At 43.4% G+C, this 21,185-nt stretch overlaps 1 protein-coding gene across 1 annotated transcript; it reads left to right on the forward strand.

The window, feature by feature from the left end:
* The first annotated feature begins 3,551 nt into the window (after positions 1 to 3,551).
* On the forward strand, positions 3,552 to 19,967 carry LOC127237158 (NXPE family member 3). The gene is made up of 5 exons (XM_051205243.1): positions 3,552 to 3,608; positions 7,355 to 8,097; positions 8,765 to 8,847; positions 18,103 to 18,315; positions 19,345 to 19,967. The coding sequence occupies exons 1-5, from the start codon at positions 3,552 to 3,554 to the stop codon at positions 19,875 to 19,877; spliced, it is 1,629 nt and encodes a 542-aa protein (XP_051061200.1). The 3' UTR covers positions 19,878 to 19,967.
* The last annotated feature ends 1,218 nt before the right edge of the window (positions 19,968 to 21,185 follow it).

Here is a 21,185-nt window from a genome sequence, read left to right on the forward strand (position 1 = left end):
TAAAAGCAAGTCTTGTGGCCCCTGGAAGTACTTGCCAGGCAAGCCCGATAGCCTAAGTTGAATAACCAGAAATCATATAAAAAAGCTTATGTGGTGGCCCACGTCTGCCATTCAGTACTCTTACGGAGAGATGGGGAGGCAGAGAGGACAAAGTTTACAAGATAGCTAGCCTGTAGAGAAATAAGGGAGACAGGGTCTCAACAAAATGGAAAAATAAAATGACTCCCCAATGTTATCTTCTGCCTCCCCATACAGGTCATGGCAGATATACACATACACACAAATACTAATGTATATATAATTACTATTATTATCACTGTAGTTAAAGCAAGTTGCAGAAGGAAAGATACCCGGTATGACATTACCTATTTATCTATTGAGACCAGGGAAAGACAGAGAGTTGGTGTGTATCTGTGTGTATTATGATGGTATTTTAAGGATAACATAAAACTTACAGGAAAATCTCAATCATCGTCTTCTGACAGATGAATGGAGAGCAATCAAGGAAGTTCGAGGCATGTGGAGAAAATTGCCGCCATTTGAATATGGCTGGGTGGCGGTGACAGTAAAACTTAGTTGCTACTTTCTTTGTTGCTTTGTTTTGCTTTTTGAGGCACTATTTCTTTCCCTTTTTTAAAACATGTTTACTTATTTCCATATATGAATATGTAGGCAGTATTTTTATTAATTATTTATAATTTCATACACACCTGTAATGTATTTTGATCTATTCAACCCTCAACTATTCTCCCTGACTCCTCCAGGTCCATTTCCGTCTCTTCCCAACTTTGTGTCCCTTTTTTGTTTTGTTTGTCAAGACAGGGTTTCTCTGGGTAGCCCTGGCTATCCTGGAACTAAGTGTAGACCAGGCTGGCCTTGAAGCCTGCCTCTGCCTCCCAAGTGCTGGGACTAAAGGTGTCCACTCCTCTTTGATCTTTAGCATGTTTTGTTCAGGGGTAACCATAATTAATGGTTGAGGGTTGCAGCATTAGAAAGATGGAGAACTACTGAATTAGAACAATTAGCAAGTGTGATCTTGTTGAAGTACATGTGACCTTGTTGGAAGAAGTGTGTCACCGGGGTGGGCTTTGAGGTTTTAAAAGACCACGCTGTACCCATTCTCTCTCTCTCTCTCTCTCTCTCTCCCTCTCGCTCTCTTTCTGCCTGCTCCCTGTGGATCAGGATAAAGCCATGCATGGCGATGATGGGAGATGTCATTATGTAAATATGTTTCTCATACTGGTTAATGAATAAAGCACTGTTGGCCAATAGGAAAGCAAAAGAGGAGGGACTAGGAGACAAAGAGGAAAGAGGAAGGAATAAGGAGGAGTCAAGATGGAGAGACCGGGTAGACAAGACGCTGGCCCCTTTCCCCAGTAAGAAGACCACGTAAGACCACGTGGAAATACATAGAAATGGGTTAATAATTAAGACAGAGCTAGCCGATAAGAAACTAGTAACTGGCCAACAGCATTATATCAAATACAGTGTCTCAGTGTGTTAATTGGGGCTGGTGCGGTGGCAGGACAAGACCAGATGGCTGGCGGAAAAACCTTATTCCTTACATGGCGAGGAAAAGGTGACTGATAGAATTGATCTCAGACATGAGTGCTGCTGTTGGTTCTCTGTGTCAAATATGACATGTGTTAGGTGATGGCCTGTCCCTTTAAAATCAATAAAATTAACAAATAAAATTCAAGCAATCCCTTAGAGGGTTGATCCATTTATAAATTGCCTTACGGAGGCACTTCATAAGTACATGAAGGTCCAACTACTGAGGCTGGAAAATGGAATGTATATCCTTACTTTCTACCCTACTCTTCCTCAGGTATTGAGAAAGCTCCCAAAATTGGTGACTGGTCCTCAAATCCTTCAAAACGACCTTTGGGACTGGCCTTTGGGACTGGAGAGCTAGCTCAGCAGTTAAGAGTGGCTCTGCTGTAGCTGAGGGACTGAGTTCAGTGGCCAGGACCCATGTGTAGGGCTCACATCTGCTTATTACTCAACTCCAGGCGATCGACGCCCTCTTCTGGCCTCTGCAGGCACCTTCACACATGTGGCATACAATTACACAGAGATTTTCATTCACAAACAAACAAACAAACAAACAAACCTTGTAAGAGGTTGTCTGCTCATCCCATTTCTGGACACATACAGACATTTCCTATTCTTTCAAACTGCATCAAACTCGATGTGACATTCTAGCCCCTAATCAGAGCAGCCTTGGCTTGCTCTTTCTCTCTGTAGCTGTCTCTGTAGCTCTGTCTCTGTCTCTTTGTCTCTGCTGCGGTGTGGGTACATGAATGAAGACTCTGAGGCACCTTAAGAATGACTTTAGCCTTTCTTGGCTGCAGGGTGGATCTGTCTCTAAGTTCCGAACCACTTTCCTTCACTCAGGGCCTCTTTTGTTCCTTTCCAGTTGATGTCCATGTGACTAAGCTTCCACAGGGACCATACCAAGTGCAAGTTCTCGATTCAGGAGGTACCACAGTTGTCTGGGTTGTCCGTCCCCACCCCCACCCCACCCCACCCCGACGAAGTTTTGCATGGGCATTGTATCCTTGGGAAACTCTCAAGCAAGATTCACATAGAGGGTAACAAGAGAAACAAAAGTGTCTGCTAAATAAAAGATGAATTAGGGCTAAGTGCTAGCACTCTGGAGCCAGACCTGGTGTAGTTCAGCCAGAACACTCCCACCTCTCTCTCTCTCTCTCTCTGTGTGTGTGTGTGTGTGTGTGTATGTGTGTGTGTCTGTCTGTCTGTATCTCTGTATCTCTGTATCTCTGTCTCTGTCTTTCTGAAAGCCCATTCCAGTAGAAGGAATGACTTCTTGGGCTGTGGCTGTTCAGCTTACCTTGCCTCCCCACTAACCGCTCCACAATCTGCATGCTATACAACAAACTCGAAATGTGGGCATTGCTCCCAATAACTCCATCTCTCCCAGCCATTGGCTGCCGCTGCTCCCAATAACTTCATCGTTCCCAGCCTATTGGCTGGTGCTGTTCCCAATAACTCCATCTCTCCCAGCCTATCGACTGGTACTGCTCCCAATAACTCCATCTCTCCCAGCCTATTGGCGGGGTTTGCACCTGGAAACAGACTCCCCATTCCTTCCTCACTGCTTATTCCTAAAGCAGGTACTATACTAGAGACTCCAGGGAGAAATGTAAAAGTTAGGTCTTCATTTTGCTCCCTCGGAGTACCTATAGCGGGAGGACACTCGACTGGGCACAACTTCCTGCTGGTTCACTGTGTGCCAGGAGTCTTCCCACACAGAAGTACATATGTGAATAAAGAGCCTGTTTTTCCACCTGACTTCTGCCTTGGCACCTATGTAATCCAGCCAGCTGGACCTCCGGTCCTACGGCGCATGCTGCTGCTTTTGCCGTACTCCTCTATTTTACAGTGAATACATATCTTAGGTGACAGTTTTGAAGGAAATTGTAAACACAGTGAATCAGCTACTTTGTGATGGTAGGACCTGATGCTGTGTGAGATACCTGGATTTGTATTTATAATGCAACAAGCGTCTAGGTGGAATGGATCTATTCATGGGGCACTTGAAGGGCTACAGGATTCTGACTATGGGGTTAGTCTTTCTGGTTTTGGTAAGTACTTTCCTTGCCTCTTGTTGGCTCCATTACTGCTTCTCTGTGTTGGGGTTGGTCAAATGCTTTAATCTTGGAGCGTGGATAGAGGGAAGCTCTCATTTGTCCTCCATCTGTTCCTGAGAGATCTGGGAGCATCAGCTGCAGGGGAGAACATCTTTCTAAGAAGGAGTGTGAGCAGGTTGCATGTTGGAGTCCATCAGGCAATCTAAACTCAGAAGTTTTTTTTAGGTAAGTCCCTAAGGAGAAAAAACATAAGCCAGTATATGGAAGAAATGAGCAAATTTTGCTTCCTTTAGATAGGGCAGCAACAGCAGACAGAAGAACAATTCTACCTAAGTCTAGCTTGCTGAATAAGTGGGTTTATCGGGCTTACTTAAGGAGCACAAGTTACCCCCAGCCACATCAACAAATCGGCTCTACGGCTGTATAAATGGAGTTCTCCCTGCCGTTAGCTTTCGCCTTCTGCATGCTCCAGCACCTTCAGACACCACAAGAAGCTGGAGCAGAACTGCAGATTCCTGGGAAAGGTTCAGGATGGGGGCAGCTGAATTCCACATGCATTTTTCACTCTCCCCAAACCCTCTTCCACAAGCAAAAGTCCACAGACTGACTGGCCCTTGCTGAGGCCCTCACGCCTGTCATTACAGCTGGTCTGATGAAGATGATGGCAATGGCTGTGTTCCACGTCAGCAATTCAAGCTCTCCGTTCTTTTGACTTTAGAAGATGTTGTTCTCTCCCTCCCAGTTTAAGAGAAAGAAGTCTTTTGGTGTCTGGTTCTGCTTTTAGCCTGGGGGTGTGAAAAGTCAGGGAACAGAAAAAGTCTTGTACACACACACACACACACACACACGCATGCACGCACGCGTGCGCACACTCACTCACTCACACACATACACACACGCACGCGCACACACACACACACACACAGGACGGGGGGGGGCAGGGTGAAGGGGCCAGTGTAAGTGGATGACAATAGACAATCATAGGGGTGAATATGATCCATATGCATTGTACGCATGGACGAAACTGACACAGTGAATCAGAAAGAAATTAAAACCCTTCCTGGAGCAAAAGCAAGAAAGAAGGGTTCAGGATGACCCTGTGTTTCTTCTTCGAAGTCGTTTATGAGAAAAAGCCAAGATTGTTTGGGGGAATGTTTCTCCTGTTTGTATGTTGCAATTGGAATTTTAACTCGTAGGGTATTGTTGATATTTAAGCAGTAAGAAGTTATTTTTTGGGGGTGGGGTGTGGCATGGAAATATAGATTTCCTTATGAATTCCTTCTTTCTAAAGATGACAGTGATTTCATTTCCATAGCAACTTTGTGTTGTGTGAAAGGGCAGAGTTTTTGGCCCTCCCTTCAACCTTTACACTCACTGAAAGGAGTTAAGCTGTGACATACATCTAAAGTCCAAGGAGACCAAAGACACATACCTATGTGACTGTAACCCAGGCAAGCCAGAGATGGTGGCTCACCTTGAGGAGTCCAGCATCTGGGAGGCAGAGAAAGGGAATGGAATTATGAGTTGGAGGCTGACCTATGGAACAAACTCCTTGCCAAGTCCTGTGATGTGTCTCCAAAACACCCAAAGGCTGGGGGGGGGCAGACATGAAGTAATTACTGGAGAGCAGCTCAGGAGGGCTTTTTTCTCCCTGGATATACTGGCTGTTAATGGATGCTGTGAGGAGAGGAAGAGATTTCCTTCAGTGGTGGACACACTGGGAAGTTGTCTATGCACTTTTAAGTTATCTCAATTAAACTAATTAGGCACACAAGCATGCTCCCGAGTGCCCAAGCCTGTGTGTGCACACGCGTGCATGCACATGTGCACAGGAAAGTAAAAGGAAGATATTTGAGATGATAAGAAGGATCAACTGGAATTGGAAGAGTAATACAAAAGAGGGTAATGGGGGCCTACAGAGATGGCTCAGAGGTTAAGAGCATCGACTGCTCTTACAGAGGTCCTGAGTTCAATTCCCAGCAACCACATGGTGGCTCACAACCTTCTGTAATGAGATAGGGTGCCCTCTTCAGGCCTGAGGGTGCGCATACAGACAGAATGCTGTATACCTAACAAACAAATAATCTTAAAAAAAAACAAAACAAAACAAAAAACGGGGTAATGGAAGGCTAGAGAGAGCTCCGTGACTTAAACTGCTTGCTGTTCTTTCAGAAGACCTGAGTCCAGTTACCAGCACCCATTTTAGTGGTGCACAATGCCTGTAATTCCAGTTCCAAAAGATCTGACACCCAATTCTGACCTCCATAGGCCCTTTCACATGCGTGACATATACACATATACACATAAATGAAAATAAATATTAACAAAAAGAAATAGAGTATTGTGCCATGGACCATCCCAGTCAGGTATGGGAATCCCTGGGACGAGGGTCTTCGAAGGCTAGGTGGGAACGGATTTGGCGGTGACAAATATTTTGCAGCTTTCAGGCAATGATTTTTATACATAATGAAACAGATATTAATTTTCTCAGAAGATGTGTTCAGTGAAGCAATCACAGATAGAACAGATAACATCATTGTCACGTGGCACAGTAAAGCACAGACTCAATCATCCAAGGCTAACGACATATTTGCAAGATAAGGTTAATAAATTTTTATGGTCAGTATTGTTTAACATCTATTACCTAGTTCTTGTGAATCTTCAAAATATAAATTTAAACTATTTTAATTCTTCTTTATTAAAAGCTTTCTTTACCAAACACTTAAGCCCACTACCGATGAAACATGTATAGCCAAATGAAGTGTTATATTGGGAAAGTTTTTATCATAATACTATGCTGTACTTATGTAAATGATTTATAAAGTGCTGGTTTTCCTAGAGATAAGGTCATGATTAGTGACCCCCCCATCTCAAGGGGTGTTTTCTTATCTATTTCTCTCACTTAAAATATCAGCCTAAGCTATCAGAAACATCTTGTAAATATGAAAAGAAAATAGAAGATCAAACAGAAATCGCCATGAGAACCACAGCTCAATATTTTGCTCTGGGCAAGAGTTCCACAAGTGGTTCCAGGAGGCCTCCTTCTTTTGAAGTTTTTGCTCAGTCTGTGGAACTTGTCACACAGAATCTACTGGGGCTGGTGTGGCAGGATTGGGCATACCGACACATGGCTTTAGTCCCAGCTCTTGGGAGACAGAGGCAAGTGAATCTCTGAGAGTTTGAGACAAATAAAACAAAAATCTCAGGGCTTGGTGAGGTGGCTGGCTCAGGGGTGAAGATGTTTGCTGCCAAGCCTGAAAACCTGAGTTTAGTCTCAGGGAACCATCTCCAAAGTTTTTTGATGGGACCCTGATCAGCTCTGTTCTGTTAGCCGCTTCCTAAATTACCACTAAGAGATTTATTAATTATAAATGTTTGGTGAATATCTCAGGCCCGATGATACAGTGGAAGCTTCACCTTATGCCCTGGCATCCATATACACAAAGAATCTGGAAGGTTATGGTGGAAGTTCCACCCAAGCCCCCTCCCCCAGAGATACTCAAAACCACAGGGTATTTAAACTGCCTCCCGGAAAATAGACTCATGGTTTTTCTGGTCTCCCTTTCATGTCTCCTCTCTTGGTGACTGGAAGGCCGTCCAGGAGCGCTGTATGGACTCCCCAGAAATTCAACTAACAGTATCACCCCAGTCCTGAGTTGTTTCTTTCAAATGGAATGCTTCCTTCCAGGAAAGAAATGTGATACACACAACACACTAGCACATTCCTCTTTTATTCACAGGTGATCTGTCTCATGATGTCTTGGCTGGAACCCATGAACCATTGGCTCCCACCACCCCATCCTGTCTCTGAATATGCCTCTGAGACCATCAACTGGGACCGTCTCCCTCAAGAACTAACTAGCCTGACCAGCCTTCTATACTGGCCTCCAACTGGTGGAAATAGGGTTGACTTTCTGGCCTCTACCAGCCCCAAAACCTCCACCTACCACTTGAAGAATCCTTCTCAGGCCACATACACTCTGGGAAGTTACCTAGAGGCCATCCTTGTGGCTAGGGATCATCAGGGTAGGCCCAAGACTCATGGTGGAGATCTGTTTCGGGCAAAGCTCCTGGGCCCAGAATTGAAAGCAGGAGCCCCAGGGGAAGTGAAGGATCTGGAGAATGGCACCTACCTCTTGTCCTTCCCCCTGCTCTGGGCTGGATGGGCCCAGGTGCAAGTGAGGCTGGTCCACTCCAGTGAGGCAGTTGGGGTCCTGCAGAGGGTCTGGAGAGAAAAACGAGCCACTGTTGACTTTAGAGGGTATTTCCGAGGAAGGGATGGCACTCAAGAGACTGTTATCTGCAATGTGGATCCCCAGTCAACTGGAGGCAAAGGGCCCACCTGCCAGTACACAGATGCGGTCTCTAGGGAGGTCTGGTTCTGTGCTCAACCCTCTACTTTGCCCTGCAATGCTTTAGTTGGTCATTCGAGTGGAAGTTACCTGAAGGTGACCACACCACGTGATGAACAACTGCTGGCTGGGTAAGAAATAGAATATTGAACGTGTCCCAGTCCTAACCTTAGCTCTGTGGAATTCAGAAGACAATTTCAGGCAGTCAGTTCTCTCTCTGTCTTTGATACCTGGGACCAAGTATCAACCTCAATTTGTTAGGTTTGGCAGCAAGAACCTTTACCTGCTGAGTCACCTCCCTGTCCTCATTATTTAGAGATCTCTGCAGCTCAGAATGACCTTGCATTCCTGATGTGGTTGATGGTGACCTTGTAAAGGAGGCAAAACTCAGGGTTCAAGGGTACTCTTGGCTGCATCATGAATACAAGTCCAGTCTGGGGGTGAATGAGCATTAATTATACCCTTTGTGAAAAAAGCTAGAGGTGGTGATGGGGTGGGGATGGGACTGGCCTGTATTCCCTAGTGACTGAGTATTGGTTTAACACCAGTAATAACAACAATATTGTAGACTCCAGTGTGAGGAAAATTGTGTTTTCTTTCTGTGGACTTCTGTTTATTATGAGAGAGAACTACGTGGTCCCTTTGCTATCTTGACTAGTAGTGAACTGATAAGATTGTTCTCTTCTGTGTGGATTCCTCCTAACAATTACAGTCACCCTGCCAGTGCTCACCGTATTGTAGTGGCCTAGGATTAGTCAGTCAAACCTCCCTCAAAGTTCACACTCAGTGTTTCTTCAGGCCTGTGACTGACCAGCCACTCCCTTCAGGCATATCTCCAATCCTGGTGACACCAGCAGCCACAGGGAACATGGGTGATGTGGGTGAGTGGGGCTGGAATATGGGGGTGGGGTAGTCATCAGCTGAGATGGGTTGTGGACTTTTTGATTTGGCGTGTGTGTGTATCTCTGTAGGTGTGTGTGAATAGTTGTGTAGGTGTGTGTGTGTGTGTGTGTGTGTGTGTGTGGTGTATGTGACTATGTATATGTGTATATAAATGTGCATGTGGGCTATATGCATGTATGGTGTACGGGCATGTATGTGGTGTGTGGTGTATGTGGCTGTAAATGTGTGTGTGTGTGTGTGTTTCTGAGTGTGTGGTGTGTGGGCATGTATGTGTGTGTGACTATGGTATATTGGCATGTGTGTGTATATGAGTGTGTGTGTGTGTGTATGGTATATGGGTGTGTGTGGTGTATGTGTGTGTAGTTGTGTGTGTGTATCTGTGTGTGTGGTGTATGGGCATGTGTGTGAGTGTGTATGTGAGTGTGTGTGTGTGTTTGTGTGTGTGTGTGTGTGTGGTATGGGTGTGGAGTCACTCTCCTGTGTAGAAGTATATGAAACCAGGCAGAGTTCATGATGTTCTCCCCAATTGCTCTACTTTAAGTAGTATTATGTTATTTTTCCAGGAGTTTCAGCTGGCAGTGATTTGTTAACTGATAGTGATTAGAGAGGGAAAAATTGGGATCCTGCCAGCCCAAGGGTAGCTGGGTAGGTGATGGACTGAGCTCAAGCAGGAGGGAGCCAGCAAGCAAGGGAGGGCCAGTGCATATATTTTTGTCCATAGAGATTCTCAGGGCCGTATTTTCATAGTGACCCACTGAGTGGCCCTGGCCAACCAAGCACCCAGTCTCTCTCTTGGTACTCCATCAGAAAGGAAAAAAAATTGAAGGCATTGATGCCTTCCTCCAAGAAGTAAGAGACTCCTGGATCCATCGTATGCCCAACTCAAAGGTGGGACTGAAGGGGAAGCAAGAAAGATCTGTAGGGTTCTCCTTAGCAGCTGGGTTCAGGGTGGTACTTGAGAGTCCACATGAAAACATTCTCTCTCTCTCTCTCTCTCTCTCTCTCTCTCTCTCTCTCTCTCTCTCTCTCTCTGTCTCTCTCCTCCCCGGTGAAGTGAAGGCAAGGAAGTAATTATATCACTAGACCCAAGATAAATGATAAATGGGTGTTTATTGGGGACAATTACAGAAAAGTACAGAGAAGAGCTGGAGCCTTTCTCGCTCTTCCTACTGGATCCACCAGAAAGAGCATGCAAAGGAAAGCCATGCTTCAAGCTCCTCTCTTTCTGCTTCCATCCTTCTGAAGCCACACCCAAAGGATGTGGCCACCATTACAGGTCCACAGACTAAATGCCTACAATTCCCCTTTTAGTCTAAAGAAGAAGGCTTTAAGCCTGGTGCAAAAATTACATACAATGATAACAAATGTCAAGTATACTCCAGGAAAAAGGAAAGGTAAACCTACACTAATTAAAATCTACTATCAGCAAAAGCAACATTGAGCAATAGATATATACTACATGCCCAGTATCAGGGTAAAGGCATGACAGAGATAACTCTAATAGCAGTCCTAATCTGGAAGGTCTAAATCTTGTCTATCTAAGATAAGAGAGGTTATTGTTATGACTGTCTAGTCTTCAACTTCATCAGAGACCTGAGTAGGAAAATAACAATACCAGGGTAGGCTGGAAGTGCAAGTATGTGACTTCTAAAGGTGCAAGAAATAGCAGGCTACCTGGACAAGGTCACACAGCAATGTCAGGGCAACCAACTTTGGCTAAGGCCTAAAGAATCAGATGGACCATCTCAGAATCAGGGAAATGGAAAAACTGTCTTACCCATACTTGACAGGGTTGAGAAGTTTTTTTTAAGTTTATCTCCTGAAAGCTCAGTTAGGACAGCATGTCCAATGTCAGCGGTCGATATAGGGGTATTTCTTTGCCCAAGAGGCCAGTAGCTGAGAAGAAAATGAATTCCAGATGGAGTGTCATTATTGCCCAACATACTTTCAGGAATAGCTCAGTGCTGTCGGGTGCAATTGTGTCTCAAGTCATCAGGGTCCTACTAAACATTTAAATGCCATATTCTCCAGGTCTTTGAATTGTTTGAAGATCAAATATCTATGTCTGACTAACCTCATAGGTATAAGAAGTATGGGTAAATATAATCTGTAATTCTCAGAAACACAGTTGCCCAATGGCTGAAGCTTCCCAAAATAATTTAGCAAGGATAATGACTTCAAAAAATGTAAATATATGTACACATAAATCTCAATAACAGAGCTAGAACTGAAATGTCTTGACTACAGGTAAAACTGTAAAGTGCAATATGATAAAATATCGTAAGTTGTATCAATATAAAAAATTATATAGTTTTATATTTGTATGCAAAACATCATAAACATAAAGAAGACCCTATTCAGTCAACCTCCAAGAAACAAACAATTTAAGTTATCTATAGCTAATAGTTGCTAAAATTACTTCACAAGAAGATATATTAATCTACCTATAGCCATCCTAACCATGCCCTTCACATCCATACCCCTAAACTTATCTAAAAGAGATACCCACATCTAACCATCACCTTCCATACCAAACCCTACACAACTTAAAACCAACCCTAAGCAGGTGATATTATCCCTTTTTCAGGGATGAGAGAGAAAACAAAACACCCTTAATGCCAACTGTAGGGAAAGGGGGTGTTGTATTTCTAAGAGTTACTTCCTGCTGAAATGGAGCAATAGGGACTCTATGGGATCCTGTAAGAAAAAGTAAAGCAACAGAAAGGACTGGCTGTAACATTTGGAGCTAGTCTGGGTGGCAGGAGATGCTTGACTGCAGTTCTTATCTGAAGCTCTGGCCAGAGTGTTATAAGAAAGTGCACCATCACAGCTAGCTAGTCTGGAATTGTCTATAGCAGTATTAGTCCTAAACTGGTCTTAGGGTTGTGATTACTAGTTCAGAGACAACAAGTTAAATCAAGTTGAATTGATGAAGTGAGGCCCCATCTTCTTTCCGGAGATTTCAATGATTGCTGTTAGGAAATATTATTGTTTATTATGAAGGACTTAAACATTAATATCAACATAGAAAGTTCACCTTTTATAGGTATGCATAATGGGAAAGGTAATAATAAGGATGAAAATGAGTATGAGGGAAATTAGGATTTTAGAAGGATAACAGAGTTTAGGCAAATGATAGTCGCTAGATTTTGTTTTCTTCTGTCTTACACCAATTGGTTTCTTGATATAAGACAGAAACTCTGAATTTTATTTTAACAACATACTTTAATTTAGAGAAGGAAAGCCAAATCCAACTCCAAAGCCAGCATTGGTTTTACATGAATTGGGACTAGCAGAATACTAGGAAGTAAGAAGGTAAAGACTTTTGTATAGAAAGCTTTCACCAAAATAGATATTGGTACCATAAGTCAGATTCTTCTTTGTTTGGTTCTTCCTGGATAGCTATTCTTTCTTCTTTAGGCATCTACACATCCAATGTCTTTTGCTTCTTGAAGATGGATGTTTTCTGTTTTCCTGTAATGACAAAAACAGAACACTCCCCCTGCCTTTGTGAGGTCTCCATACAACTCATGGGACACACCTTGGTGGATGACCTATCATTTCTCCTCTTCCAGAGGTTTCTCCTGTTCAAATCAGATCTTGATCCATTTTGATGGTATCCAAAGCTTTTCTTCTCCTGTAGAAACAAATGCAAAACACCTACCCCAATGTAACACATATCCTGGATTCTATACTGAGGTCAAAACATCCTTGAACTACACTGGCTGATTTAACTCAGAATTTTTTTTTTCTATTGTCCAGTTCTTTCTGTGGCTGTTTTTCCTTTCTCATTAGCATTAAGAAAGTTTAATTTTAGTAAAGCATTATGTAATTTGTGTTTGGGGGTCTTGGTTTCCCCTGCATGTAATAGAGCATTTCCTTTAAAGTGCGATTAGATCTCTCAACTACTGCTTGTTCTGTAGGATTCTGTGGTGTACCAGTAATATGCTTTATGTTATATTTTTTTAAAAAAAAAAAAACTGTTGTAATTTACTGGAGGACATATGCTGGTGTATTGTCAGTTTTTATTTGTGCAGGGATACCCATAATAGGCATTACCTCTTATGGGTGTGTAATACAGAATCAGCCCTTTCAGAGCTCAGAGCAGCTGCCCATTGAAATCCTGAAATCATGTCTGTTGTATAGTACACATATTTTAATTTTACAAATTCTGCAAAGTGAAACACATGCATTTGCCAAATTTCATTTCTGTGTATACCTTTAGGGTTACTACCTTCTGGTAAAGGCGTTTGGTTATAGAAGGAACAAGTAGGGCATTTTTCTACTATTTCCTTAGCTTGTTGCCAAGTGATGGAAACATCCTTTTTTTAACCCTTTGCTATTCACATGATGTTTTCTTTTACACAATTTTGAAGCCTCCAGCACACTTCCTATTAATAAACAATCAATTTCATCATTGCCTTGTGCTAGAGGACCTGACAGACCCTTATGGGATCTGATGTGTGTTATATATAGTATGAGTCCTATTCCTGATTATTTCTTGTAATTGTATAAACAATTAAATTAATTCTGTATCATCAGAAATAAATTCAGCAGTTTCAAAGTGTAAGACAACTCTCTCTGCATATTGAAAGTTGGTAACTAGATTAAGAGGTTCCGTAAAAATCCATAAGTACCATGAGAACCATGAGAACGGCATGCATTTCTGCCCTTTGTACAGAGTTACAAGGGCTTTGAACCACTTTAGATTTATATCCTGCCTTACCTGATTTGTTTGCATCAGTGTAGAATGTAGGGACTCCAGAGATTGGTGTTTTCCTTTCAACATTTTATTCTCTCACTTTTGGGATAATTGTTGCTAATCAACCCCAAAAAGTTACTGCAAGCTCATTGCCAATATCCATTATCTTTCCATAAGGAGGAAATTTCCTCATTAGTTAAAGGTACTATGATTTCTGCTAGGTCCATTTCTGTCAGTTGATAAAGTCTTAATTTTCCTTTTAAAATCAAATCAGAATTTTTATATATGTGTTTAATTTTTATTCTGTTTATGTGGTAGAAATATCCATTCTAATATGGTATCTCCCCTCTCCATCAAAATCCCTGAAGGGTATTCCCTAGATGGCAATATAACCAGCATACAGTCTAGCTTTGGATCCACATGGTCCACATGTGCCTCTAGTCCTCTTTTTCTATCCATTCTAATTCTTTCTCAGCATCAGCTGATAATATTCTTGGACTATTTAAGTCCCTTTTAGGGTCTTTTTCCAATTTTTTAGACCATGACCTTCTACTCCAATAATAGTCTGTAGCTGGGAAATCTCTCCTAGCAAGTTTTGAAGATCATTAAGAGTTTGATATCGATCCTTCCTGACTTGTACTTTTTGTGGTCTAATTTTCAGTAGACCTATTTATATCCTAAATATTGATAGAATCTCCTTTTTGTATTTTTTCGGGTGCAATTTGTAAACCCCAGTGGGGTAAAACTTCCTTTACTTCCTCAAACATTTTTTCTAATGCCTCTGCCTTAGAATCAGCTAACAATGTATCATCCATACAGTGGTAAATTATAGATTGTGGAAACTGTTTACGAATTATTTCCAGTGGTTCTTGCACAAAATATTGGCACAGGGTGGGGCTATTTAACATTCTCTGTGGCAAGACCTTCCATTGATATCTCTTGACCTGCTGAGAATAATTCTAAGTAGGCACCATGAAGGCATATTTTTCCTTATCCCTTTCTTGTAAAGGTATAGTGAAGAAACAATCTTTTAAATGAATAACTATAATAGGCATTCTTTAGGTATCAGAGAAGGAAAGGGCATTCCAGGATATAGAGATTCCATTGGCTGAATTGCTTTATTGATGGCTCTCAGGTCTGTAAGCATTCTCCATTTTCAAGATTTCTTTTTAATAACAAAAATTCAGTATTTCCAGCATTTAGCTGTTCCTGAACCAGCTTTTCTAGAGCCTCTAGTTTCTCAGAGGTCACAAGCCATTGTCCCAGCCAGACAGGGTAGGGCTTTTGGTTCCTCTGTTAGTTTGGCACTTGTATTCTGTTTTTGTACAGTCTGGATATTTGGCGTCTGTTTTATATAGTGCCTTACGATATTTTTTCCACAACCATGAGTTTGTTTATGGTTCATACCTGATACTGGAGGAATGTTAATCTGGGTATTCCATTGCTGCAATAGATCATGACCCCCTTAATTTATGGCTCCTGCCAGAGAAGGGGCTTGTCACCAGTCATCAGCCCCAGGCTGGAGGAAGGGTTCTGGGTACATGCATGAAGAGAGCAGCTAGCAGGTCAATGTTCTAAAACAGTAACATGGGGTCACATAAATAAAGAGCCTCTTTTTTTTTTTTTTTTGAGACAAAGTCTCTCATTGAGCTTGTTGTTTCAGCTAGTCTGGCTGGAAAGTAGGCCCCTGGGATCTGCCATCTCTAGGTGTTAGTGTTCCTGACATTCCATACCTAGTGTTTACACATGTTCTAGGAGTTGAACTTAGGCCCTCATCCTTGCACATGCTTTTACATCATCCACTGAGCCATCTCCCCAGTCTTTAGATGGGTTGTATTCTAGAACTTTAACCTCTTTCCTTCCAGGGAAGTGTAGTACAGTAGTTAGTACTAGGGCTGTAACAGCATACTTATGGGTTCAAATCCTATCCCTGTCTGTCATAAAACTGTTTATAAACCCACTCAATAAATAGGTTGCAGATAAGACTTAATGGTAGAGTACTTGCCTAGCTTGGGAAAGGCACAGGATGCTTTGATAAGAAAGAAAAATTATTTATCAAGGTTATAATAAACACACAAACAACCATAAATATATAGTATATACAATATTTCGAATTTACAAGTATAAACTCTTGAAGCCATCTCCACAATATGTAGTAGACATATATCCATCACCTCCTTGAAGACAAACTTTTAAACTTAAGAGTGTCTGGGCTAATGAATATGATAGCAAAGGGCTGGAGAGATGACTTAAGAACTCTTGTTACTCTTCCAGAAGACCTGAGTGTAGTGCCCCGCTTCATGTTGGGCACATACAACTGTCTGTGACTTCAGACTATGTGAATTCAATACACTTTTCTGGGTCCAGCTGGCATTGGCACACAGATGACATACACGCATGCACATAAATTTAAAAAAAGAACACTTAGGGTAAATCCAGCTTCTCTTGGGCAGTGTGGTGCATACCTATTTGGGCACTGGAAGTACGAGGATCAGAAGTTCAAGTGTGGGTTCACCTAATATTGACTTCAAACTTAGAATCAGGCCCAGGGTTACATGAATATTAGGCAAGTACTCTACCAGCCAATCTGCATCCCAAGCCATGGCGCCTCCGTTTTCTTCCCATCCTTTCCAGCAGCAGCGCCCCCCACCCCCACTCACTTTGGGTACCTTCTATCTACTTTGAAGCAGCCTTTTGGGATTTGGGCTTTGTCTTTGGAGGAACAGGCTGAACGCTGGTCATGTGGGTCTTTTCAGTGCTCACCTTGAACATTGAGTCTGTGTCCTTTTGGCTCTCTTTCAACCTCCCTTGATGTGTAATGGAGTCAGCAGGGCCTAAGCACTGAATCCAGGAATGAATCAGCACGTGGCCAAGGTCTGGGTGGGGTTCATTATCATTTCTTCTTTACACTGCTTCCAATCGTTAGTTTTGAGTGGGTTTTTGCAGTACTGAGAAGCTTTTGTTTTGTTGCTTTAAATGGGGTCTCACAATTCAGCCTTAGCTGGCCTAGAACATGGTGTGTGTTAAAGTCTGGCATTGAACTCACAAACATCCATCATCTTCTGCCTATTGAGGGCTGGTATTAAAGTCATGTACCAATATACCTGCTGCTTTTCTTTTGATGGAATCTTGGGTAACAAGAACCTGCTATGTTGCCAGGAATGAACTTGAACCTATTTTTAATTGAAAATAATATTTTTACAGCACTGTGTGTGTGTGTGTGTGTGTGTGTGTGTGTGTGTGTGTGTGCAACCATACAGAGCACAGCAAAGGTGTGGAGGTCAGAGAAAAATCTGCCTAAATAAATTTTCCCCGTCCATCATGTGGGTCCCAGGATCAAACTCAAGCCATCAAGCTTGGTGATAAAGACATCATGGTGGTCTTTTAAAATCACTTATCCATTTATGATTATTATATATGTGTGTATATGTTGTGGATGTGAGTATTCATGTGCCATGATGAGTGTGTGTGATGTCACGGGAAAACTCTGTAGAGTCGGTTCTCACCTTCCACCTTTATGTGGGTCCTGGGGAATTGAACTCAAGTCACCAGGCTTGCCCAGCAAATGCCTTTACCCACTGAGCCATCTTGTGGACACAATCTCCAATTTCTGATCATTTGCCTCCACCTCCTGAGTTACAGGCCAGAAGCTGACAGAAGTGGTTTATTCAGTGATGAGACTTGACCCTAGAGCATCAAACATACTAGGTAAGCATCCCACACACATGGCTGCATCTCCAGCCATTTATGTTCTTTTTGCCTATTAGTTTGTTTTGAGACAGTGCCTCACTATTTAGCCTTGACTAGTCTGGAACTTGCTATGTAGACCTTGACTTCATAGACATCTGCCTCTGCCTCTGCCTGTGCCTCCCAAAGACATGGGTTATCATGCCTGGCCCATTATCCTTATTTTTGAGCAGGGTAAATCACTAACATTCTAGTGTCACCATCTATAAGTGGAGACATAAAAATGCTACATCCTGATTGTGAACATTCACACCTGTAGTCCCAGCACTCTGGAGGTCAAGGCAGGAAAATTAGGAAGTCAAGGCCATCTACATAGGAAGTTTAAGGCCATCATGAGTTACACAAGACTGTTTCAAACACGTGTGCACTCAAGCACACACACACACACACACACACACACACACACACACACACACAATAATAGAATTTCACAGGCACTGTAAGAGTACACTGATATGCAACATATAAAATATGTAAAAGAATGCCATACTGAATTATTGACATGGCTCAGTGTGCAAAGGGGCTTGCTGCCAAGGCTGATGACGTGAGTTCAAACCCTGGGACATACACAGTGAAATCGAAGAACTGGTTTCCAAACACTGCCCTCTGACTGTCACATGTGTGCCATGGCATTCACACACACACACACACACACACACACACACACACACACACACAAATGTAAAAAGAATTAATTTACAAAAAATATAAAGAATGCCTGTTGTTTTATAAAATGTTCATATTTTTTCTAATTCAATCTGCTCTGGTTTTCTCTGTCCTGTAGCCTTGCCCTCAAGGCCCCCGTGCCGCCCTGGCCACCTGTCTCCAAAGCCCTCTGGCTTCTATCACCAGGACAGATGGCACTCAACGTTCTGCTCTAGCCGCTCTTTCCCCACTGTGGACAGCATCCTGAACTGCCTGGCTGGCCGCATCGTCTACATGATGGGGGATTCCACGCTTCGGCAGTGGTGGGAGTATTTGCGAGACAGAGTGCCCTGTGAGTGACCGTGAGGAGGGGAGGGCATTGAAGCCTCACGATGGAAAAGCCAGGAAGCACTTGCATTGGAGGAGCCGCCCGTGCTTACAGGCCAAACTGATGGAGCAATTGTCTCAACTGAGATTTCTCTTCCCAGATAACTCCAGGTTGTGCCAAGTTGACAAAAAGCGAACTAGGACACTGAGGGTCCAGCCCCCAGCCCAGCTCTAGGATTACAAACGTACATGACCACACCTAACTTTTTATGGGCTCTAGGGACTCCAACTCAGGTTCTCATGTTTGTACTGAAAGCATGTTTTAAAAAAATCAAAGAAAAGACAGACAAAAGACACTCAGGAGGTCCAAGCAGAACGATAAGGAGTGCAGAGTCATCCTAGCTACAAAATGAGGTTGAGGCCAGCCTGGGCTACATGACCTTTGACTCAAAGCAAAAACAAACAATGACAACAAAAACATCTGGAAGTCATTCTCAGGGTATTAGTTGACTGGGGTGTGGTTCGGGAGAGTCAGGAAGTAGAGAGCAGTGTGTGTAGACAGTAGGTTTGTTTTTATCCATGTTACATCTGAGGCAACAGAGAAACATAGTTAGTGGGGTGGTTTTTTCTTTGTTTGTTTGTTTTGTTTTGTTTTGTTTTCTGAGACAGGGTTTCTCTGTGGCTTTGGAGACTGTCCTGGAACTAGCTCTTGTAGATCAGGGGGGCCTCGATCTCACAGCGATCTGCCTACCTCTATCTCCTGAGTGCTGGGATTAAATGCTTGCACCAACACCCAGCTCAGTGTTTTAAAGGACACTTAATGGAATGAGACTCAAGAGCCTGATATCTATTTGACAAAAAACCCAAGAGAAAGAAGTGGTTGACCTCCTCACAGTGTAAAGAGGCTAAAGAAAAATGGGTGGAGGACAGCAAATAGCTCAGCGGGTAAATCCTTTGTGTCCACAGTCATCGGAGCTGGCAGTGAGCACCCTTACTGGCTGAGCCATCTTGCTGGTCCCCTATGTTAATTCTTCCTTTCTCCTCCTTCCAACAGCCCTGAAGCCAGTTGATCTACATGTCACGTATCAGGCAGGCCCCCTGATGATTGTGGACACAGCTCGGGGGACAGTGTTGCACTGGAGGGCCCACGGCTGGCCCCTGCGCTCTTATCCCACCCCAGTGGCCTCCCTGCACTCCGTGGCCAGACAACTGCATGGCCTGGCTGGAGGACCCTACACGGTGGTGGTCCTGGGTATGGGAGCCCACTTTACCACTTTCCCTCCATCCATCTTCGCTCGAAGACTGGCAGGGATTCGGGAAGCTGTGAAAGCCCTGCTGGACCGGGAACCCAGTACTCTGGTGATTATCAAGCTGGCCAATACTGGCTACAAATCCGTGTATGGCAGTGACTGGCTCACACTCCAGGTGAACAGGTTGCTCCGAGCTGCCTTTGTTGGTCTCCCAGTGGCCTTTGTGGACGCATGGGAGATGACCTCCAGCTTGGCTGTGCCAGACAACATCCACCCAAACAAGCTTATTGTCCGCAACGAAGTGGAATTATTTCTGTCCTTCATCTGTCCCACCTGAGTGCTCCCGAGAGCCCTGAGGCTGGCTGGCTGGAGAGCCTGAGTGTGGCCATCAAAAAGATGAATAGCAAATGGTGGAAAGCTGCAGTCATCCTGGCTTACCCACTGTAACACTTGGTCACTGTATTTAATACATCGCACTATGTACCTCACAGATGAATCCAATTTTATATGAGATGATATTTTACATAGTGTCTTCTTTTTTAATGTAATAGGTTGTGTGTGGTGTATGCATGCATGTGTGTACAGGTGCCCTCTTCCATGTGCACATAGAAGCCAGAGGAGATCTTAGAGAGTCCTGATCTATCATTGTCTACCTAATTCCCTCAAGAGAGGGTCTCTCAGTGAACCTGGAGCTAGGCTGTCAGGCAGGAAGCCTCATGGATCCTTTTGTCTCTGTCTCCCTCAGCCTTGGGGTTACAGCACAAAATTCATATCAATTTTTTTTATGTGATACTGGGGTTTCACACTCAGGCCCTCATGTTTGTGCCCTTATCCACTAAGTTATTGCTCACACCTCTCTTATTTTTTTTTAAAGGCAGGTCTTAGCGTTGTAGAGATGGCTCAGTGGTTAAGAGCACTGCTGTTCTTCCAGAGGACCTGAGTTCAATCCTCAGGTCCCACATGGCAGCTCATAACTGTCTGTAATTTCAGTTCCAGGGGATCCTACACTCTTCCCGCCCACCCAGACAGGGTTTCTCTATGTAGCCCTGGCTGTCCCAGAACATACCCTGTAGATCTGGCTAGCCTAGCACTCAAGAGTTCTACCTGCCTCTGCCTCCTGAGTGCTGGGACTAAAGGTGTGTGCCACCACTGCATGAACACCCTTCACAGACATACATGCAGACAAAATAACGATGCACATAAAATAAAAATAAATCATTTAAAAAAAAACAGGTCTTCATGCCTCTGATGCCTTGTTCCAGCCACCGCAGTGCTGTGATTGCAGCCATGCAGCCACCCTATCTCCTACCAGATTATGCTTTGTGAAATAATACAGAGGGATGCCTTGTACCTTGTACTTAGTTTTTCCAGATGACAATGTCTTGGAAGATTGTGAGTAGTGAGCTATTGCAATCATGATGTGAATGTGGGAAGGAAACTAACAGTCTTGTCCAGATGTCTCACTTTTATTGGACTTGCTTTTGCATTTGTCTATTTTTTTTTCATGGCCCTTGGCATGGGTCCAGGAACCTGTGCATGGTAGGCACTGCTTTCCCACTGAGCCACACCCCTGCCCCTTACTGGGGGATTCTAGGCAGGTGCTCTACCACTGAGCCACACCCCAGCCCCTCACTGGGGGATTCTA

Source organism: Phodopus roborovskii, unplaced genomic scaffold (genome assembly GCF_943737965.1).
Source record: "Phodopus roborovskii unplaced genomic scaffold, PHOROB, whole genome shotgun sequence".
NCBI lineage: Eukaryota > Metazoa > Chordata > Mammalia > Rodentia > Cricetidae > Phodopus > Phodopus roborovskii.

Coding starts and splice junctions, on each gene's coding strand:
- LOC127237158 (XM_051205243.1), top strand. CDS start 3,552: ATGGGGCACTTGAAGGGCTACAGGATTCTGACTATGGGGTTAGTCTTT. Junction 3,609..7,354: donor GGTTAGTCTTTCTGGTTTTG/GTAAGTACTTTC, acceptor TTTTATTCACAG/GTGATCTGTCTCATGATGTC. Junction 8,098..8,764: donor GATGAACAACTGCTGGCTGG/GTAAGAAATAGA, acceptor GTGTTTCTTCAG/GCCTGTGACTGACCAGCCAC.